The following is a 23,895-nucleotide window of genomic DNA, read 5'->3' on the forward strand; positions in this document are numbered from 1 at the left end:
CGTGAATTACATACACACAGACACGCGCCCACACAACAACAACAACAACAACAGCCCCCCTGCTGGGTGACCCAGGATTATAAACCATAACTCCCTCTGTGTCGCGTCACAATGGGCCCTAAAAGGTTGGATGGTGCTGGAATATATATATATATATATATATATATACACAGTATATATATATATATACAGTATATATATACAGTATATATATATATATATATATATATTGGGTTATTGAATGGCTGAATGTTTTTCTTTGGTTTATTTTCAGATCATTACTCAGTGTCACAATTGGCACCCTCACACTTATATTCATGTGGATGAAATCATTACACACACACACACACACACACACATGCAAATCCCTCGTTGGGAAAGCTGCCGCCCACTTTGATCGCCCTGTGCACAGCGAGCGAGGCTCTGAGAGGTTGAACCCGTCGGTCCTCACAGCGCGACCTTCAGACGTGACTCACCTGCACAACTCACACACACACACACACACACACACACACATAGACACACACAAGCAAGACAATGTGGAGGCACAGTTCATTCATGTACTCTTACACCCACATATTGTTTGACTTCATCGTCGCCACCCATCATGTTACAAATGTGTTCAAACTGAATAATTATTACAATTGAGCACACAATAAAACTGTCAATGTCAAATGAAATTTAAATTCAATTCAGTTTATTTCATATAGCCCAAAATCCCAAATTACGAATGTGCCTCAGAGGGCTTTACAATCTGTACACGTACGACATCCCTGACCTTTGACCTTTCACATCGGATAAGGAAAACTCCCAAGAAACAGAAAGAAAAAAAAACATTTCAGGGGGAAAAAAGTGAAGAAGAGCAAGAGAGGAGGATCCCTCTCCATGATGGACAGAATAAATAGATGTCATGTGACCAGAATGAAGCGTTACAGAGTCACATGAACACAATGAATATGACCGTGGATGAATAGTTAGTAGTCGGCATGGACCACGATCCATGAAACAGAAGGATGGAGAGAGAAGGTGCATCAGCAGGGCCGAGGCGGAGGTCTGGATCGTGGTCCATGCCGACTACTAATCATAGTGAATGCTTTCCCCTCCAGTCCTCTGAAGGGCAGCAGCTCACCTCTCCATATATATATATATATATATACTGTATATGGTAAAAACATTTGGACTATAAACTCGTTCCAACTACTTAGCATTCACAGATTTATGAGACTTTAATGTAATGAGAGCCAGCTCCTGAAGCTCTTCACTGGGACCGCTTATCACAGTTAAAAGCTTCTAAAACGTCAACTCTGAGTTATGTGTCGGCGTCTTTTTGGAGTTTTTATTCATAAGCAGTGGCTGACTTTGTCTCGGGCTTCGATTTGTAATTTATTTGAGTTATATTTTAGTCTTTTATTGTCCTGTTTGTGGGAGAATATGTTGTTTTATGGGCTGTCTTTGAGTATTATTGAGCCCTCGGGACAATAACCCTGAAGTTCTCCAGACGCATCGGAACCACAGACTCACCTGAAGGCCACATGGCATGTTGTATATATTCAGGTAAGTTCACGATTACCTGGAAGAGCATTGTATCCCCTGTTAAGATGAGAACCCCCCCCCCCCCTCCACCAGTGCAAAGCATTTTGGGTAAAAAAAAAAGATGTAATACGCAGCATTGTGACATCAGTGTCTGATTTAATACAGAATATATAAAACGCAAGTTACGTATGTAACTATGGTTCTATGAATCCTGGATGACCGCCAGAGGCGGTGCTTAGCACTGGATTTCTTCCGTCTCGAGCATACGCAGGTCGAGTCTTAATGACAACAAAGTCACATGTGACCTCGGATGACCCGCCCACTGGGTATAAGTTCCGGTGTCATCCCGAGATCAGTTCTACGGAGTCTTCTCGCGAACTCACGAGATTCCGAGTGACCAAGAACTCTGGCGGTCATCCAGGATTCATAGAACCATAGTTACATACGTAACTTGCGTTCTATTTCATCCTTCCTGACCGCCAGAGGCGGTGCTTAGCACTGGATGACTTGTACCAACAGAGTCACGAGGAAACCCAGGGAGCCTACGTGTATGGATCAGGCAGAGGACTCTGGACGAAGAACCACCCCCAGTGGGTGAGGGGTGGCAACATTCACCCTGTAGAACCTGGTGAATGTGCTTGGTGACGCCCAGGAGGCTGCGGCACATATATCCTCCACTGGGACCCCCCTCAGGGTTGCCCATGATGTGGAAACACTCCTGGTAGAATGGCCCCTTGTGCCGCATGGCAGGGCACGGCCCCTTGCTCTGTATGCACAGGCAATGGCCTCCACAATCCAGTGGGATAGGCGCTGTTTTGAAAGGGCCAAACCCCTCCTAGGCCCGCCATAGCAGATGAAGAGCTGCTCCGATTGTCGTATGCCTGTGGTAGCTTCGACATAGGCTCTGAGGGCCCGTACTGGGCACAGGAGTTTTGACCGCTCCTCTCCCGATGGGGGGTCGAACTGTGCCAGCCGGAGAGGCTGGTTGACATATGAGCGTGTCAGCACCTTAGGGAGAAACGCTGCGTTGGGCCATAGTGTAACACCTGAGCCATTCGGGTTCCACCTGAGACAGGATTCACTCACCGATAGGGCATGCAGCTCGCCTACTATCTTTGCTGAAGTGATGGCCAGGAGAAAAACGGTCTTTGCCGACAGCCATCTTAGCTCTTACCCTGACATGGGTTCGAAAGGAGGCGAGCATAGTGTGTCCAGTACCATGGGCAGATCCCATGGGGGAGCCCTGGGGGCGCTCGGAGGACGCAGTCGCCGAGCTCCCCTTAAGAAGAGGTAGACCAACCTATGGCTCCCTACCGTGCCCTTGTTAGCCCCGGCGTGCTGTGCTGAGATAGCAGCCACGTACACCCTCAGGGTAGAGGGAGACCGGCCCCTATCCAGGAGGGACTGAAGAAACTCTAATATAACCGGCACGGGGCACTGCACCGGGTCGGTGTTGCGGCCCACGCACCAGTCAGAGAACAGCCTCCATCTACACTCGTACTGTAGACGGGTAGATGGTGCTCTGGCATTCCGAATAGTCCCCTTGACTGGGTCTGTGCAGCTGCTCAGCAGCTGGTCGGAGATCCCAGGAGATCCCTCCTGTCCGGGAGGCACCATGGCGTCCCGGAGCAGAGTCTGTGCAGTAGGGGGAACCAAGTCCTGGCTGGCCACCGTGGGGCCACCAGTAGGAGACTGTGGCCCTGTTGAAGTACCCTGAGAAGTGTTGGCAAGATCAGGGGAATTGGGGGGAAAGCATAAAGAAGGCCCCCCGGCCATGTGTGCGCCAGGGCATCTTGCCCCAGAGGGCTGGTCCTCTCCCTCAGGGAGAACCAGTGGGAGCAGTGGGTTGACGTCTCTGAGGCAAAGAGATCTACCCTCGCCCTGCCGAAGAGACCCCAGATGCTCTGCACCACTTCTGGGTGGAGCCGCCACTCCCCCGGTGGGGGTCTGTGGCGGGAGAGGGAATCTGCAACCTGGTTCTGTTTCCCTGGAATATACATCGCCCGAAGGCTGGTCAGGCGAGGGGCTGCCCAAGTCAGAAGGGCGCAAGCCGCGTGTAGCAGCTTTGCCGACCTGGTGCCACCCTGATGGTTTATGTGGAAAACGGTCGGGGTATTGTCCGACCGAACGAGTACGTGTTTCCCAGCCAGGAATGGCAGGAACTGCTTGAGTGCTAGGTGCACAGCCCACAGCTCCAGGACATTGATATGCTCGGTGTGGTCCTGAGCGGATCACTGCCCCTGAGCAGTCCTGTTCTGCCACACCGCGCCCCACCCTGAGAGGGAGGCGTCTGTTGTGACGACCTCTCGCCGGGACGGGACCATACCCATGGGGACACCCCCCGACAGGTACGCCCTCTCCCTCCATGGTGATAGGGCTCGAAGGCACCGCTGTGATACCTCTACTCTCCTGTGCCTGTGGCATGTGACCTCCAAATGGAGGCTGTTCAGCCATCTCTGCAGAGGGCACAGTGATAGCAAGCCCAAGGGAATGACAGCTGAGGCGGCTGTCAATTTGCCCACCAGGCGAAGGAAGAGAATGTAGGGCAACCGCCTGCCCCCTCGGAAGAGGGGCAGGTTGCGGAGGATGTCGTCGACACGCCGGCGTGATTTGACGGGCTCTCATAGCGGCTGAGTCCAGAGCTATACCGATGAAGGTTATGCTCTGGGACGGCGCAGAGAGCATTTCTGCATGTTCACCCTGAGGCCCAATAGGGCCACATGGGAGAGAAGGCGGGTGGTGTCTTCTGCAGCCTGAGGCTGGGATGGTGCACAGATCAGCCAATCGTCCAAATACGGCATTACCCTCATGCCCTGCAACTGTAGGGGGGAAAGGGCAGCCGCAACACATCTTGTGAACACCCGTGGGGAAAGGGAGAGTCCGAATGGAAGCACCCTGAACTGAAAACAACGGCCTTGAAAGGCGAAACGAAGGAACTGTCTGTGATGAGGCACAATGGGGACATGAAAATAGGCATCCTTCAAGTCGACCAACGTGAACCAGTCCCCTCTGGAGATGGTACGAAGGACGTCTGCCGTGCTGAGCATGTGGAATGGCAAGACCTTCAGGAACTTGTTGAGTCCCCTCAGATCTAGGATTGGGCGGAGTCCACCCTCTTTCTTCCTCACGAGGAAGTAGGTTGAATAAAAACCCCTGGGCTGTAACAGGGGGTCCACCGCCTCGATTGCGCCTTTGGCCAGGAGTTTGGCAAGTTCCTGGCTCAAGGCTAAGGCTTTTGCCGGGTCGGCGATGGTAGTTACCCTGACCCGGCCGGAGGTTGGGGGCCGGCGTCGGAATTGGAGCCTTTAGCCCTGAGTTAGGGTGGACACCACCCATGGTTCTGGGGCATGAGCTGCCCAGTAGCGGATCTGCTGCTGGGAGAAACAACCAACGGCCGGCCTGGAGACTTCATCTCCTGCCCCCCCTGCCTCTAGTGGCTGTGGAGGGGCGGCTGTTAATCCCCGGGTTTGGAAACCGTCCGGGGAGTCTGCCGGAAACCTCACGTTGTGAGTGGGTTGGCCTCTCAGCGGAGTGTTGAGGCCTGCGCTGACTATTAAGGCGAGCGCGGGGCTGCAAATGGTCTCTGGGGGCCGCCGTGGGGTCCCTGGACGCCCGTCGGGGTGGGGGCATGGCACGGCGAAGATCAGCGAACTGCTGCCTGGTCTGACTGGCTTGCACAGTTCGCTGAAGCGCCTGTAGCGCGGCCGAGCCGAACATCTCTCCGGGCTCGACTGGGACAGCGCGGAGGGTCTTTCTACAGGTCTCCGACAGGTGTGACTGTGACAGCCAAACCTGGCGGCGGGTCTGTACCAGGGTGGACATCAAGCGCCCGAGCTCCCTTGACATGAGGCCAAACGCCTGTAGTGACGCATCACTGAGGCTGATAGAGGAGGCGTCGGGAGTATCCTGCTGTAGAGACGCCGAGAGGGCAAGCATGAGATGGGAGAGGGACTTACCGATACGGCCTATGCGGGCTGCCGTGTTGTAGGCCTGGGAAAGCAGTTCGTCCGTGGCCCGACACTGGGGCCGAGGGCACCTGGCCTCCGGTCTTAGAGTCTCCTCCGGGGAAACTATGAGGGACGCAATAGTTCGCTCAATGGCTGGCATGCGCTCAAGACCATACTTGGCCGCATCCTGCATGGACGCCAGGGTTTGTCCCTCGGTTGAAGGCCGGGAATGAGCACGGGTGTCTCTCCAACATGCATGTAACTCCCTCAGGTAATCTTCGGAGGGAGGGACAGAGAGGGTGGCGGGGACGGGAGTGCGCCTGAAGAATGCACTAACCTGTGGGGGTTTGGGCTGCTGTATATCTAGCTGAAGGCGTGCCAAAGCCATGCGCATGACAGACCCGATGGAGCTCTCCTCTCCACCCTCTGACTGACTCTGGACTGAGAGGTGGGAACCCGACCTGGAAGCCTGGGTGCCTCGCCCGTCACTGTACTCTATGAAGAGGTTGGCGGATGCCGTCACCGAGATAACGTCCTCCTCTGAGAACTGCTCGGCCGCGGGTGGATCTGATGTTTCAGTTTCCACCACACTCGGGTGGAGGGCCCGGAGAAGGGCCTTCATCTGCGCCAGCTCCGCAGCCATCAGCTCTCGCTAGAAGCTAGCGTGGCGGTCTTAGCCCTCTTGGGGAAGCGCCGCAGAGACCGAAAGCCGGCGCTTGTAATGGCTCGGTTGGGATGGGCCTGGCTGGCTTGACGGAGAGAGGTCAAGCCTGCCGCTCAGGTGTTCCAAGTCTGCCAGTCTTGCGGCCCTTACCGCGTATGGCATAATGCCGCAGTTCATGCACGCATTTTCTGAGAGGCCCTCCCTCAGGTGCTCGAGGCCAAGGCAAGAGGGGCAAAGGTCATGGCCATCCTCGAGCTGGAGAGGGGTCATGCAGGTCCTACAGTCAGCAGGGCTAAATTTAGCCATGGCTCTGGAGGGACCCTGTCTTCCGCTACTGTGGCTCGGGCCACGCTGAACGGGTCGAAGACAGTCCGTCTAGGAGGGTAGAGCGCGGACGCTGGCCTCGCTAGTACGGTAGCTGTAGCAGCTAGGGTCGCAGCAGTAGCACTCAGCTACTGTGGCCCAGGTCCTGTGGAGCAGGACGGAGACAGTCCGTCTAGTGAAGTGAAGGCGTCCCAAAAACACCGCTGTCCTCACTAGCACGGTAGCAGTGGCTGCTGGGGGTCGCAACAGTAGCACTCTGCTACTGTGACCCAGGTCCTGTAGGACCGGAGGCAGCTGTTGGATTTTGCGTGGCTTCCGTTAGCCCGAGTTGCCTACTTAGGCACTCCGCTAACTCTGCCCGGCGGTGATGCCACCGGCGTCAGCGCGCACGCTATCCAAGTCGCTGCAGAGAGCTGGTCACGCCCGCGTCGCAGCCTGCGACGTCGAGCGGAGACACTCCCGTTAGCACACGGTTTAGCAACGGCGAGTGATAATAATTGGAACGCTCTCACCCGATTGACGCTTCGCGATGGAGGTCCTGGTGAGAAAAAACGAAGGTAGACCAGCTGCGTTCTCCGGCCTGACTCGATAGTCAGCCGTAGGAACGCGCCATCTCCCCCCCCGGGGGGAAGCTTGTCGCAGCCTCTGGAGGGCGAGGGATCGCAACTCCGACCAGTTGGTCGCAAGGCTTCACGCGACGAGCTTTAGACAAACCTCTGTTTAACTTCAGCTTTTAGCTGATGCTATTTTAGAGATTCCGTTAGCCTGCGTTTGCGAGAAGATGAAAAAGGACTGATCTCGGGATGACACCGGAACTTATACCCAGTGGGCGGGTCATCCGAGGTCACATGTGACTTTGTTGTCATTAAGACTCGACCTGCGTATGCTCGAGACGGAAGAAATCCAGTGCTAAGCACCGCCTCTGGCGGTCAGGAAGGATGAAATATAATTCAGTTTATGAACTTACATTTTTTAAACTTCAATGGATTTTTTTATTGGATGCTCATTTTAAATATATTTTTTAATTCCCGCACCCCCATTTGAGAACCACTGGCCTCGAACATATCACTGACTTCTAAGGATGAATCCGATTGACTTTAATCATTACAACTTTCCCGCTGACGCCACCACGAGGTACACTTTTGAAGCCTTCGTGTATTTTCAAGTTGAGACTACAAAACCGGTCATGTGACCGCGCTGTAGTTTATTCGTAGCTGAACGTTGGCTCATAACTCCCCCGGTGACTGTGGCGTTGAATTATGAAGACTTATCTTGTTGACGCCAGGTGTATCGTAAACTTTTGTTTAGAGAGTTCAATACGGGCAATAATTCACATTTCAATGGCTTAAAAAAATACGTCATCAACTCATGACAGAAATGTTTGACTTTGATCTTAACGATGGCACAAAATACTCTCAAAGAGCTCCACGTAATCAAAGAATCACATGTAATCATTATTAGTTATGCATATATAAAGAAATAAGTGGATTTTCCTTTATATAATGCACATAATTAGCATATATAGTTGTGCTTGAAGGCCTGTATAATGCTAATAATGACATTAAAGTATATAGCACCAAGATAATCAGACGAGCGTCCTGATTAGAAGACCACCCTTCACCAAGTGGGCGGGTCCAGTGCCTCAGGAGGTGTTGCGCAACACCACCAACCTCCAATCCATCTCCACGGCAACATTCCTGACCTTGTTCATGGATCAGCGCCAACGAAAAAGATAATAGTTGCAGATGTAGAGCCCCCTCTTCTGGTAATCATGGCGAAAGGCAGTAGGTTCATACACATGTTGATGGATTTCTCAGACTTGAAATCACATTTCTATGACCAAAGAAATAGTGAAATCTCCGTGTATACACGAGTATACAGGACTGTCTCAGAAAATTAGAATATTGTGATGAAGTTCTTTATTTTCTGTAATGCAATTAAAAAAACAAAAATGTCATGCATTCTGGATTCATTACAAATCAACTGAAATATTGCAAGCCTTTTATTCTTTTAATATTGCTGATTATGGCTTACAGCTTAAGAAAACTCTAAAATCCTATCTCATAAAATTTTAATATTTCCTCAGACCAAGTAAAAAAAAAGATTTATAACAGCTGAGTGTTTGTCAAGGCTCAGGAAACCCTTGCAGGTGTTTCGAGTTAATTAGACAATTCAAGTGATTTGTTTAATACCCTACTAGTATACTTTTTCATGATATTCTAATATTTAGAGATAGGATATTTGAGTTTTCTTAAACTGTAAGCCATAATCAGCAATATGAAAAGAATAAAAGGCTTGCAATATTTCAGTTGATTTGTAATGAATCCGGAATGCATGACATTTTTGTTTTTTTAATTGCATTGCAGAAAATAAAGAACTTCATCACAATATTCTAATTTTCTGAGACAGTCCTGTATAACCTTAAATGACACAAATGAGAGATAATAGTTTGATTACAAAGAATAAATCCCTCCTGATTCTATAAATTATTCCAAAATTATTTTTTTCCACACTCATCTTTCAAAACCCACTTATAATATATATATATATAATATATATAAATTATATCATTACTTATTACTTTCAAAACCCACTTATAATATATATAAATTATATCATTACTTTCAAAACCCACTTATAATATATACATACTATATAAATTATATATATATAAATAATATACATATGATATACAGGACTGTCTCAGAAAATTAGAATATTGTGATGAAGTTCTTTATTTTCTGTAATGCAATTAAAAAAACAAAAATGTCATGCATTCTGGATTCATTACAAATCAACTGAAATATTGCTAGCCTTTTATTCTTTTAATATTGCTGATTATGGCTTACAGCTTAAGAAAACTCAAATATCCTATCTCTAAATATTAGAATATCATGAAAAAGTATACTAGTAGGGTATTAAACAAATCACTTGAATTGTCTAATTAACTCGAAACACCTGCAAGGGTTTCCTGAGCCTTGACAAACACTCAGCTGTTATAAATCTTTTTTTTTACTTGGTCTGAGGAAATATTAAAATTTTATGAGATAGGATTTTAGAGTTTTCTTAAGCTGTAAGCCATAATCAGCAATATTAAAAGAATAAAAGGCTTGCAATATTTCAGTTGATTTGTAATGAATCCAGAATGCATGACATTTGTTTTTTTAATTGCATTACAGAAAATAAAGAACTTTATGACAATATTCTAATTTTCTGAGACAGTCCTGTATGTATACATATAATATATATATTTTCAATTTAAAAAAAGCTCATTTCCAGCAGTATAGGCCTTTTTTTAATAACAATAAAAACAGTCAAGAAACAACTATAGTTTTTTTTGAGGCAAAAGCAAGCATGTACAGTCGTAGGCCAGTAAAAGTACAATTCAATCTGTAAATACATTAACGGAATAAAACAACAAAAATGTAGGTAGGACAAGAAGATTTAATGAAAACAAGCTTGCGGTCCCCTTGTTTCTGTTAACATGAGTTTCACAAACGTTTTAAACTCAAATTGATGGTTTCATGGTCACACAGTGGCTCTCAGGTAAGAATGGGATCACTACAAAAAGGGAAAAAAGGCAGAAAATGTGGTGGAAACAACTGGAATTTTAATAAGAAATGATTTGGATTAAGGTTTCAAAACTGATAACTTAAAAATAAAAACAAAGTATACCCCCCCTTTCAAGCCTCAATGTGCCATTAGCCTGGAGGCAGTCAGGAAGAACAAGTGATCAGTTCATTCAAGTTATAATCTAGACTCTTCAAAAAAACAAGAGAAAAGGCCTCTGAACCGTGCAAACATCTGGAGTCAGAGAACAACACAAACCTTCAAGTTTTTAAGTGAACCGACGGGTCCACTGAATAAAAACACCCAAACTTTATGAATAAACATGTTGGAAAACACGTGTATAATATAACGATAGGTGTCGATACTGCAGCAATAAAATAAAGTTTTGAAAACATTGTTTCCGGGTGAACACGGCCACCGGGGGATGTAAGGCCACTCCATCGGGGGCTCGAGGGGGCGAGGTCCGGTCCAACGCACGCGGTCTCGGTCCAGGTCGGAGCTCCCTTGTGTCCACTGGGGAAAAGTAAATGTAGTAAATGAACGGCAAAAAAAAAAAAAGACACCCTGATGGGTGGCGGCGGCGTTCCTGTGGGTCAGTAGCGGGCCACGTCAGTAGTTCCATTGCAAGTCAAGTTATTGAACTCCAAAAAGTCCAAATGAGCAGCTGTCAAACAGGCCGAGTGGCAGTTCAGAGCTCCGAGAGCTGATGTAACAGGCGGTCGCTAACGCAGGCCTCTGATTGGACGAGGGCGGCGAGCAGCTCAGCCGCTGAGGTGACAGTCGCACAGCTCCTTGTGGATCCTCTTGCGGATGCGCGGCATGTCCTCCTGACTGAAGAGGAGCGGCTGCTTCACGGAGAGACAGCGGCAGTACTGACGGGCCGAGAGGGGGAGGGACAAAGAGAGAGAGAGAAAGAGTGAGGGACAAAAAGAGAGAGAAAGGGTGAGGGACAAAAAGAGAGAGAGAGTGAGGGACAAAGAGAGAGAGAGTGAGGGACAAAAAGAGAGAGAAAGAGTGAGGGACAAAAAGAGAGAGAAAGAGTGAGGGACAAAGAGAGAGAGAAAGGGTGAGGGACAAAAAGAGAGAGAAAGAGTGAGGGACAAAAAGAGAGAGAAAGAGTGAGGGACAAAGAGAGAGAGAGAGAGTGAGGGACAAAGAGAGAGAGAGTGAGGGACAAAGAGAGAGAGAGAGTGAGGGACAAAGAGAGAGAGAAAGGGTGAGGGACAAAGAGAGAGAGAGAAAGAGTGAGGGACAAAAAGAGAGAAAGAGTGAGGGACAAAAAGAGAGAGAAAGAGTGAGGGACAAAGAGAGAGAGAGAGAGTGAGGGACAAAGAGAGAGAGAGAGTGAGGGACAAAGAGAGAGAAAGAGTGAGGGACAAAGAGAGAGAGAGAGTGAGGGACAAAGAGAGAGAGAAAGAGTGAGGGACAAAGAGAGAGAGAGAGTGAGGGACAAAGAGAGAGAGAGAGTGAGGGACAAAGAGAGAGAGAAAGAGTGAGGGACAAAGAGAGAGAGAGTGAGGGACAAAGAGAGAGAGAGTGAGGGACAAAGAGAGAGAGAGAGAGAGTGAGGGAAAAAGAGAGAGAGATAAAGAGTGAGGGACAAAGAGAGAGAGAGAGTGAGGGACAAAGAGAGAGAGAGAGTGAGGGACAAAGAGAGAGAGAAAGAGTGAGGGACAAAGAGAGAGAGAGAGTGAGGGACAAAAGAGAGAGAGAGTGAGGGACAAAGAGAGAGAGAGAAAGAGTGAGGGACAAAGAGAGAGAGAGAAAGAGTGAGGGACAAAGAGAGAGAGAAAGAGTGAGGGACAAAAAGAGAGAGAAAGAGTGAGGGACAAAAGAGAGAGAGAGAGTGAGGGACAAAGAGAGAGAGAAAGAGTGAGGGACAAAGAGAGAGAGAGTGAGGGACAAAGAGAGAGAGAGAGAGAGAGTGAGGGACAAAAAGAGAGAGAAAGAGTGAGGGACAAAGAGAGAGAGAGTGAGGGACAAAAAGAGAGAGAAAGGGTGAGGGACAAAGAGAGAGAGAGAGAGAGTGAGGGACAAAGAGAGAGAGAGTGAGGGACAAAGAGAGAGAGAGAGAGTGAGGGGAAATGACCCACAACCACGGATAGGTTGACAATGACAGAAGACTCTCACCTCGAGGACGAAGACTCCACAGTCGCTGTCGTTCTTCTGCTGAGGGATACCCTGAGGGGGGAGAGAGGGAGGAGGGAGGAGAGAGGGCAACACGTCACAGTCATGAAGGCAACACTAGATGTCACTATATTGAAGAAGAATCGAAGAAGAAGAAGAAGAACTTCACTCACCTTGATGATGGAGATCTTCCAGCCTTTCTGGAACGCTGCCTGCTGCTTCTCTCTGGCTTCAGACTGAAGATACTTCATGATGTTCTGTGAGGGGAACACACACACACACACACACAGTTGTGTTGAGCAAAGAATGCAAAGGAATAGCGGCTGTGTGAGACTCGTGCTGCAACTAACTATTATTTAATTATCGATTATATTTTTCGGTTAATCGATAAATACGATTTTTTGCTTCTTTAAGCCTTAAGATTGAAAAACTTATTTTTTACTGGCACGTTCTGCCGTTACAACACCAACCAGCTCATAAAACAACTCTTCATCTCATCGGCTCTCTGGACGGTAATGTTGTGCCCAATACTGATGATGAAAATAACCCCAAAAAACTACAAAGATGGCCTCACGTCTGTGGTGTGTCTGAAGACGATGCCCTGGCTGTCGTAGTAGCTGATGGTTTTGGTTGCCATGGTGACCGTGATGAGCGACCAGTGGATTTCCAAGTGGATCGGAAACAACAGCAGCCACTTGGAGAACAGGTCCACCTGAGACACACACACACACACACACACACACACACAGACAGAGACACACACAAACATGGATGCACGCACACAGACATAAACATAAACACACACACACACACACAAATATACATACAAAAACACACATTTATACACACACACACACACAGAGACACAGATGCGTGCACACACACACCCGTCCACCCAGGCACACAGAAACACACAGACAAACATACAGACGGAGACATTAGATATCCAAAATACTAACGGTTGCCATGGCGATGACTCCACGAAGAGAAATGTCTGACTAGCTCAGACGCTGAGGGTCAAACTTAAGAGCCGGACGTTAAAGTCAACACAACTAAACCCGAACGGTCAAAACTTACCTTCTTCGTCCACCTCTTCACACCGTCGTAACCCTTGGCAACCAGCTGCTTGTGGAAAAAGCTGTTGAAAAAATGAACCTGAGAGAGAAATAATAATACACATATTCAATAAAAAAAACATGTCTAAAAATAAATCGTAATTTTATCCCACGTTTTCAATTGAATGTGTTGTGTACACTACCGCTCAAAGGTTTTAGAACACCTACATTTCTCCAGTTTTTATTGAAATACAGTTTAATTTCTCAATGTACTCGGAAATTAAAGCGAAGAACAAATGCAGACAAACGAAACTAAACATGGAATGGTTTTGTTTCACAAAATGTAATCTAAATGTTCGACTCCTTCTGCAGCCGAACCGTCGTGGAGCATTCCTTAAACATTCCACCACTTGTTCCATGAAAAAGTTATTGTAGAACTCTATAATGTACATTATTTTTCAGTTTTTGGTCACCTAAACTTTTTACTTTCACCTCTGGCGGTTTGCCGCTGACCTTTTGTTCCATTTCAGGTTCTTCACTTGAAACGCTTGCATCTCAATAAAACTAGAAAAATGGGGGAAGTGTTCTAAAACATTTGACTGAATGTACGTCATCATATATTTATCCTTTTGATATTTATATATCCTTTCAGACACAGCCCCACTCGCCTTGTGCTGCGTCGTCTCCATGATGAGTTCTCCATACATGTTGATGACCTGATGAACAGAGGAAGACTCAATGGGAGGTCGACATCATTACAAACAACAACAACAACAACTCTCTGTGTGCACACATCATACACAGTGCTCTATGAAAGGCATTATATAGCACATACATTTATTTATAGAGATATATATATATACACACATATATATATACATATATATACGTATACATGTATACATATATATATACACATACATATATATATATACACACATATATATACATATAGAGATATATATATATATTTGCTAGCACCTATAGATATCGTAATAAATATAAATGTCAGAATAAGAAATTGTGATTACAGTGCAATGTTAATATCAGGCCGTTTTAACATCAGAATAATCTGACAACTGGTCTACACTCAGAAGTGGACAATTATTATTTAAATTATTTATTATATTTATATTTTTTGTATTAAATAATTTTGTATGCAATCTATTCATTATTATTATTTCCCCCCCTCTTCTTTTTTACTTGGAGTGAGCACCATTTTATGTGTGTTGTACACTGAACCTGAATATCATGTGTACAAGGACACACAACTGAAAAAAATTGACAAAGGAAGTGACCGTGTGAAAATACATATTGTGTTGTTGAAATCTACATTTAAAAAAATGTGTTTAAAAAAATGTGATCTTTTTTTTCGCCGTCGCTGAATTCAAACTTTTTTTTAAAAGTGACTTTTTGTGTTTGAGGGCCGTTTGACGGCGCGTGAAGAAGAGCGATGACGTCACCCGTCCGTCTTCACCTGGTCGTTGAGCCAGTTCTGCTCCTCCAGCGTGCCGAGGTCCTCCAGGCCCAGCGTGTGCTTGTTGTACGACACCATGAAGCCGGCGATGGGAGCCGAGGCCAGACCGGCCCGGTACCGAGCCACCTCCCTCTTGACGTCCAGCTCCCTGGAACACAGAAACAAGGGTTCGGGTTACTGTACGCAATCCTCTGAAGTATTTATTATACTTGTAAACGTGCATTTGACGATGGGTTCAGATAAGGAAAAGAGGAGCCACGAGGTAAGAGAGTAGAAACAATATACTCCATAAAAAGGAAGGTTACAAGTTTTTAGTGGAAATGACTATAACATTATTAAAATGCATGACCGTGGTTTCAGAAAACCTGTGGTTTAATGATCACCTGATAATTATCAAAGACACTGGCTGGAAGATGAGATGGTTATTTGATGATTTTAAATATATATATACAGGACTGTCTCAGAAAATTAGAATATTGTGATGAAGTTCTTTATTTTCTGTAATGCAATTAAAAAAACAAAAATGTCATGCATTCTGGATTCATTACAAATCAACTGAAATATTGCAAGCCTTTTATTCTTTTAATATTGCTGATTATGGCTTACAGCTTAAGAAAACTCAAATATCCTATCTCTAAATATTAGAATATCATGAAAAAGTATACTAGTAGGGTATTAAACAAATCACTTGAATTGTCTAATTAACTCAAAACACCTGCAAGGGTTTCCTGAGCCTTGACAAACACTCAGCTGTTATAAATCTTTTTTTTAACTTGGTCTGAGAAAATATTAAAATTTTATGAGATAGGATTTTAGAGTTTTCTTAAGCTGTAAGCCATAATCAGCAATATTAAAAGAATAAAAGGCTTGCAATATTTCAGTTGATTTGTAATGAATCCAGAATGCATGACATTTTTGTATTTTTAATTGCATTACAGAAAATAAAGAACTTTATCACAATATTCTAATTTTCTGAGACAGTCCTGTATATATCAAACACAATTTCTTTATTTTATACGATGCCTATATAGGTGCTAGCAAAAAATATATATAAATATATATATTTCTAGCATTTGATATATATATATATACGGTATATATGGTAATTTGATATATATAAAAATTAAATTATATATATATATACACTACCGTTCAAAAGTTTGGGATCACTTAGAAATGACTTTATTTTTCAAAGAAAAGCACTGTTTTTTCAATAAAGATAACATTAAATTAATCAGAAATACACTCTCTACATTGTTAATGTGGTAAATGACTATTCTAGGTGGAAACGTCTGGTTTCTAATGAAATATCTCCAGAGGTGTATAGAGGCCCATTTCCATCAACTATCACTCCAGTGTTCTAATGGTACATTGTGTTTGCTAATCGCCTTAGAAGACTAATGTCTGATTAGAAAACCCATGCAATTATGTTAGCACAGCTGAAAACAGTTATGCTGGTGATATGTTGTACAACTGGCCTTCCTTTGAGCTTGAAGTTTGAAGAACAAAATTAATATTTCAAATATTAATCATTATTTCTAACCTTGTCAATGTCTTCACTATATTTTATATTCATTTGATTAATAAAAGTGTGATTTTTCATGGAAGACATGAAATTGTCTGGGTGATCCCAAACTTTTGAACGGTAGTGTATATATATATATATATATATTTGCTCGCACCTATATACAGGACTGTCTCAGAAAATTAGAATATTGTGATAAAGTTCTTTATTTTCTGTAATGCAATTAAAAAAACAAAAATGTCATGCATTCTGGATTCATTACAAATCAACTGAAATATTGCAAGCCTTTTATTCTTTTAATATTGCTGATTATGGCTTACAGCTTAAGAAAACTCTAAAATCCTATCTCATAAAATTTTAATATTTCCTCAGACCAAGTAAAAAAAAAGATTTATAACAGCTGAGTGTTTGTCAAGGCTCAGGAAACCCTTGCAGGTGTTTGAGTTAATTAGACAATTCAAGTGATTTGTTTAATACCCTACTAGTATACTTTTTCATGATATTCTAATATTTAGAGATAGGATATTTGAGTTTTCTTAAACTGTAAGCCATAATCAGCAATAAATCAGAATAAAAGGCTTGCAATATTTCAGTTGATTTGTAATGAATCCAGAATGCATGACATTTTTGTTTTTTTAATTGCATTACAGAAAATAAAGAACTTCATCACAATATTCTAATTTTCTGAGACAGTCCTGTAGGCATCGTATAAAATAAAGAAATTGTGTTTGTGATTACAGTGCAATGTTAAGATCAGAATAATGTGACAACTGGCCTCATTCAATACACAATAACAAAGATCCCACTTATTGTAAATTAAACACACGTCATGTTGACGATAAAACAGTAAACTATGCATTTTATGGTTTGTGGTGTATTATTCATGTTTCATGTCCCCGCATTTTATGTTTTATATGTTATGTATAACAGACCGTATGTGTGTCAAACTAACTTGCTGAGGTCAGAGTTGCCGTTCTTCTTCAGGTATTCCAGGACGTCGCTCTCCGTGAGAGGAACGAAGCTGCCGTACTTCATGTAGAAACTCTCCAGGAACTCTGAAAGAGAAGACGTGTCCGTCACTGCGATCCATCGGCTTCATCACAAACAAGGTGTTGTTTGGAAGACGAGCGGTTTAGTGTGTATCCGATGTTAAAACCAAAATCCATGTCAGACTAATGTCAATACATTGAAAAGGTGTTACACTTTTATGAATTTAATGCAAGTGATATACACACTGATAGTTGAAACTAAGTGAAGAAACGGGGACATAACAGAGTTGATTTAAGAAACATTGACATTTTTGGAAATCTGCCTCCATTTTTCATTTTATATTTAATGTAATCCTGTGAATGCCACGACTGCGGGACTAATAAAAGGATTATCTTTATCTTATCTTAAAAGTTAAACATTTCCCGGATGAGTCCACATGTTTTTACGAATGTCTCATGAACAGAGCACCGCCCTCAGCCCCAGTTTTAGTTTGCGTGTTAAAAAGCTAAATGATTTACACTAAAGTTCACAATTTGGCGTCACTTAGAAATGTCCGTATTTTTCAAAGCAGTTTTTTCCAATGAAGATAACATTAAATAAATCATAAATACTCTCTCTACATAGTTAATGTGTACATGACTATTCTCTGGTGTTTAATGAAGTCTCTCCAGAGGTGTGTAGAGGCCCATCTCCAGTGTTCTAGTGGTACATTGTGTTATCGCCTTAGAAGACTAGCGGAGGGGTAGAAACCCCTTTTTATGTGAGCGCAGCTGAAAACAGTTATGCTGCTGTGAGAAGCTATAACACTGGCCTTCCTTTGAGCCACAAGAAGAACAAGATTAATATTTACAATAAAAATCATTATTTATAACCTCGTCAATGTCTTGACTAGATTTTATATTAATTTTGCATTTCATTTGATAAATAAAAGTGAGAGTTTTCATGGAAAACACAGAATTGTCTGGGTGACGCCAGACTTTTGAGCGGCGTGAACATTCACCTTGCTTCCCTTCTTACCGTGGACCATATCGGTGAGCTGCTCCAGCCGCTCCCCTCCACCCGGCTCCGTTGACACGTCTTCCATGCCTTCCGCCCTCGCCCAGGTTCCAGGCTCACAGTACAGCCCGTGGTCCCTCAGCGCCCAGCCGTCCTGCGTGCCGAGCACCGCCACGGGGCCCCGGAACGGAGGCGGCGGCGGCGCCGCGGGGGCCGGACGACAACCCTCCACCTCCATGAGTGCGGAGCAGCGGTCGGCGCCGTGCGCCGCGGGGACGACGTCTCCGTTGGAAAGCGTCGCCGGTAGAGGCGGCGGGTCCGTCCCCTCGGGCGTCCGGTCCACCTGCATTTCGGAGTCGCACCCCGACCTCGAGGCGCACGACTGTCTGGAGACGGACAGCAGCCCGTTGGCCATCTCCCTCACCGTCACGTGCTCCTCTTCGGGTTCGGTGTCGCTCAGGTTCACCGTGTCTCCGTTGGCGAATGAAGATTTAACCGAGCCGGCGTCCGTCTGCTCTCCGTGGTCCATATCCGCGTCTTTGTTTTGCCCGTGGTTCTGCACGAACACTAACGGATCCATTTTAGAACCGATGACAACACCGCCCAAACCTCCCCTCTTTACTCCACCTTCTACATCCAGCCTCCCCCCTCCTCCGCCTCCTCCGCCTCCTCCTCCTCCTCCTCCTCCTCCTCCTCTCCCGCCAGCTACCGGTGCTCCCCTGCCGGCTATCCCCGTCTCCACGTCCCTCCCATCGCCGCCTCCTTTCTCCCCCGGTGCTTCCATCAGCATGTCCTCCGTTTTCTGCGCATCTCGTTTCTCCGGAGGGACACGAATCGGAGCGACGTCCATTCGCGAGCGCGCATCGGCCACAGCGAGAGTCGTCCGCACCTTCTCGCAGCCGTCGTCTTCATCCTCCGCTGCCGCGACGCTATTCTCCGCGGTCAAGTCGAAACACTTGATCCGAGTCAGCTGGCCCTCCACTCTCCTCTTCGGGGCGTCTCGGAGCTCCTTTCCGAGCCCCCTTCCTCTCCCTCTCCCTTTCCCTCGGCCCACGGCTCTGACATTGTGTCCCGTGCCGGTGGCGCCGCAGCAGTCGCAGGCTTTGGGAGTCCTCTTCCTGCCCGACGTGCGGCCGTTGACGTGGCCCTCGGTGGCGGCGGGCGGCTGCGCAGAGGACCGGGGCGACGCGACGCTCGAGTCGGCAGCCGGTGCGTCGGCGGGGGGCTCGGGCGGAGGAGAGGGCTGCGTCGACAGCGAGTCGGAGGTGTGGTCCGTGGCGAGGGGCGTGGCAGCGGCGAGATCCCGATTTGTAGTATTTCCATGCGGAGGCGCTGGAGGAGGAGGAGGAGGAGGCGCTGGAGGAGGAGGAGGCGCTGGAGGAGGAGGTGCTGCAGCGGGAACAGTTAAATGAGGCGAGGCTGACGGTGTTGTTGTTTTCATTGGGGATGCAGAGCCGCTGTGAACCATGACGTCCTCCTTTGGCTCTTCAACCCCATCCCCGACGCCACCCCCACCCGGCCAAACGCCTTATTCCTCCTTCCTTTGGGTCCTCTGAATATCACGTGTTGCGTTTTGTATCCCGACGCTTCCCTCCAGGAATTCTTCTGCAAAGTACTTTTGCTTTGTGAAAGAAACGGGTTGTTCCTCAAGCCATAGAGGTCACCCACTTGACAACGTGCCCGTCTGGTATACGGTGTTCCTCAATGACGGGTAGACTCTGAACGGACCAGCACCATGGTCCCCTGGTTCGAGCACAGAATGAGAGCCGATGAAAAGACACATCAACAAGCTGTAGAACGACATATTTGCTGTGTAAAAAGAGATGATTTTAAATATATCTACCTCTCTTTCAGTGGGGGATAATATGCATTTAATGTTTGAGCCAATTGCAAAAACTGAAGTGACAGCATCATCTTAAATTAACAGCTTGGATCACTGCTAATTGTTCTTTTTAGCTTGTAACCAACTATATTTTTGCACCAATGATAGACAACAAATAAGATACCGACATGACTGTTGTGTATTCTCATCACTTTTTTTCCCCATACAGCAGATATTTAGTTTAAAGCGACAGTAGCAGTTAGCTTGTGAGCAACACTGCAGCGAGACTCCCAGAGCTGCACATACTCACCGTATTCAAATAGCTATTGTATTGTCGCTGATCATTTGCATATGTGCAAGCTAAAATCCCCTCAAGTGGAGATGTTCAGTCAGAACTAAGGGTTCGTGGACTCGGGTAAGCGAGACGTCGGGCTGCAGGATCGTGCAGAAATATATTTAAGAACACAGCGAGAACACAATCCCATCATTTAACTTAAGAAGAGGAAACTTTTTATACAAAGTAAGTAATTTCCTTGAAGCTAACAAAGCTAACTGCAGCCCAAACAACACAGGCGTAAGCACAAAGCACCGACTGCACACATTTTCCTCCATTTTCAGTTGCAAATTTGAGGCGTCCGCAGACAAAAAGCGGTCGCGGGGATGTTTTTTTTAGGTAATATGGAGGATAAAGCAACAAAGTGTGGCGGGTGAGTGAAAACAAAACACGAGCATACACTACCTTGTCTGTGAAATGCCAAACTGTAGCTTCATCCGACCACGATTTAAAGAAACAACAATTCAAGATGTCGTCGCGCGTTGATGACGTCACGACGCCGCGTCCCGGCGACGCTCTCCCCAAGTAACCTTCAGATTCCTCTTCCCGTATCCCCACGATAACGTATTAAAGCAACGTTTATTACCATATAAACTTCATCAGAGAAAAGAGAGGATCTACAGCAATGTAACTCCTATTTACATGTTTCTATTTTGTATTATTTTATTTTTGGCATTACATATAAATTAATGTGCTGCCATATCAGATATTGGAAGGAAAATAGATAGATAGATAGATATATACTTTATTAATCCCCAAGGGTAAATTGTATTTATAATTTTGAATACCGTATAATTATCACTGGGAGCTCACTAACAACTAACAATGTAGAAAATATAAATACACAAGGTATGAAACTTATCATTGGCAACATCAATGGATGTATCATTGGTCGGCGGACTACGTCGGCGTCCGTCATACGAGGCGAGCGGGCCGCGAACCCGCATGCCTCGTATGACAGACGCCGACGTAGTCCACTGTTCCAATGATCTAGCCAAACAGGTGCGTCATACCACCCGTAATTATCTTTCCTACATTGTCAGTCATGCTTCTTCTGTATTTCTGTTTCCTATTTATTGTTGTACTTTGCTGCCCCCTAGTGGTCTAAAGGAGAAATGCAAAGAAACATTCTGTAAAATCTTGCTGCTTCTGTATTTCTGTTTCCTATTTATTGTTGTACTTTGCTGCCCCCTAGTGGTCAAAAGGAGAAATGCAAAAAAGAAACATTCTGTAAAAACTTGCTACTTCTGTATTTCTGTTTACTATTTATTGTTGTGCTCTGCACTTGATCGATATGTACATCTCGTAACGGTAAACAGACCTGGAACATCATTTGTACACAGTTTAGTAATACTTGTAACAGCAGACAGGCAAAACACATGTAACAGGAGTCTGTATCACTTCCATACGCACCACAACTTCAACCGACACACATCCATTTGACTACAATATAGAGGATAGCTTTTTTTTAACACGGCCGTAAGATTTGCAGATAAAGAGAGTTCAGTCGGTGAGGGGAGCTCATGAGGGTTATTTCATATTTCACAGGTAGGTCCTCGATGGAAATGATCGGTCCACACAAAAAAAGCAGGAGCCTCGAGGTCAAAGGTCAAGCCTCTTCTGACAGTTTTAAAGCAGTCAGCATACAGTCAACACCCTTAGCACAGACATAATGAATGCTGGGTAATAATGAAGTCAAACAAAGGGCATGACGTAAAGAATAGTTCATAAATATTCTGCACAATTTGTCTGCGTGAAAATTGACTGAAAACACATTTTTTAAATCTCTTAAATCTCTTTTATCTCTTCAGGCCGTACAGTAGCTGGAGCAGGAAGATGTTGAAAACCTCAAACCCCGAAAAGAAATTTGAGAATAAATTTGTAACTAATTATATATCGTATCAAATAAAGTCAAGGAGTAGATAACTACATATATTCTGTTTTTGCATATGCTCGTCATTGGACTGTGAAATACCTTTTTTTACACGAGGAAACAATGTAAGGAGTCAATTTCAAACGTGCAGACAATCGCTTCAGAATATTTGTGAAATTATTAATTCTGGATTCAAACTATTAAGAAACATGCAACATGTCGATCCGTGTGCGCGCTGTACCTTTAATGTGATGATATGAGACGCGTTACAGTATTACTCATCCGGACGAAAAGCTGCATGATAATGATCAATTATCAATAAAAGTGTCAGTGTGCTGTGATGGAAATGTCTCACAAACAAAGAAATTACATTAAAAAATCAATGTACAATCGCTGGAAGTCAGTGTTGAAATGACAGCAGATATATGGAGGATCTGAGTGAAATTAGAGGTACACTAAACCACAATAAGTCTCTTTCTAACAGGTTACAGTATCATCTGACAGTATGAAGATATTTTCCATCCCTGCATAATCACCATAAGTCTGTATTTGAACTGTTTGGAAGAAGAAGAAAACATCAGATGAGCCTCTTCTGTGGTTATGGATTATAAAAGGTTACACACAACACACACATGTATTCCCAGGTGTTGCTATAGCTTATCAGTCAGTTCAACGCAATGGCCCTAAAAATCAAATTAAAACTCAAGAAATCAATCAAACTAGAACAAAAAAATCTAATTTAAACACACACACACAAAAAATATTTAAATAAAAACACAAAAATAAATTAAATTAAAACAAAACATGTTAATTAAAACACAGAACAAAATCTAATTAAAACAACAAAAATCTAATTAAAACGCAAAAAAGAAAAATTAAAACAAGCAATAAGTGAACAAACAAATAAATAAATAACAATGGTTTACCTTCAGAGCTGCACCGAGCGAAGTTTGTGCTTTTTTACAGCGCTCCCTTTGCAAAAAATACATGTTTAATTTCTGAATGAGCGAGGCACTAGGCCCTCCGCGTATGGAATTATTATACATGTGCTAAAAACCCTAAAATACAGTATACACACACAAGGCTTGATTACATCAGACACACCAATAAGGATATTCATTTTCCTCAAGCACCTTTTTTTGTTAATCTGACATCTGAATATTAAGTGAAACCGCAGCCGCCCTCCGACCAGTGTTTTTATTGTGGAGCCCCGATTATCCCCGGCAGACTAAATAAATAAATAAGGCTCGTGGACATTGAAGCTGTCAAAAGTGCTAATAGCATGTTTCCTTCATTCTCTCTGCTCCTCTCATTAATTACATCTTCCTAAATACAAGCTTTTAATTCACTCTTTCAAACCCCCTGTTTTTGGATGAAAAGCAGTGAAACACCTTTTTGTAACTTTACTTCTTTTTTTTGTGTTCCTTCTAAGAACATTCAACTGCGGGAACAATTGGGAATTTGATACTTTTAATGTTTTTTATTACTTACTTTTAATAGTATGTGCATCAAAATGTTGATATTTATGTTTTAACTATACATGGGCCATTTTTAAAATAAAGATAATAATAAGTAAAACAGAGTGCATTGTGGGTAAAAGGCTTGATTGCTGTTAAATGCTCATTAGTGCCGGACAGACTGTGAAATGCTCGTTCCCT

At 44.7% G+C, this 23,895-nt stretch overlaps 2 protein-coding genes across 5 annotated transcripts; both read right to left on the reverse strand.

The window, feature by feature from the left end:
- Positions 1 to 3,098: 3,098 nt before the first annotated feature.
- LOC130194129 (uncharacterized) lies at positions 3,099 to 6,123 on the reverse strand. The gene is given in 3 exon segments (XM_056415022.1): positions 3,099 to 4,151; positions 4,233 to 5,264; positions 5,344 to 6,123. Coding segments are annotated over 3 exon segments (2,865 nt in total).
- Positions 6,124 to 9,747: 3,624 nt separating this feature from the next.
- On the reverse strand, positions 9,748 to 23,880 carry LOC130194098 (uncharacterized). Of its 4 annotated transcripts, XM_056414990.1 has the most exons (10): positions 20,770 to 23,880; positions 18,230 to 19,951; positions 17,175 to 17,277; positions 14,698 to 14,845; positions 13,889 to 13,936; positions 13,243 to 13,320; positions 12,740 to 12,877; positions 12,339 to 12,422; positions 12,169 to 12,219; positions 9,748 to 10,551 (listed from the first exon to the last, which is right to left on the reverse strand). In XM_056414990.1, the coding sequence occupies exons 2-10, from the start codon at positions 19,674 to 19,676 to the stop codon at positions 10,279 to 10,281; spliced, it is 2,370 nt and encodes a 789-aa protein (XP_056270965.1). In that variant the 5' UTR covers positions 19,677 to 19,951; positions 20,770 to 23,880; the 3' UTR covers positions 9,748 to 10,278. The 4 variants fall into 4 exon arrangements, 3 of the variants coding, with proteins under 3 accessions (XP_056270965.1, XP_056270964.1, XP_056270966.1); XM_056414989.1 differs by having other exon boundaries at positions 18,230 to 23,880; XM_056414991.1 differs by having other exon boundaries at positions 10,459 to 10,910; positions 18,230 to 23,880.
- Positions 23,881 to 23,895: the final 15 nt, after the last annotated feature.

Source organism: Pseudoliparis swirei, chromosome 5 (assembly GCF_029220125.1).
Source record: "Pseudoliparis swirei isolate HS2019 ecotype Mariana Trench chromosome 5, NWPU_hadal_v1, whole genome shotgun sequence".
NCBI classification, from domain to species: Eukaryota; Metazoa; Chordata; class Actinopteri; order Perciformes; family Liparidae; genus Pseudoliparis; species Pseudoliparis swirei.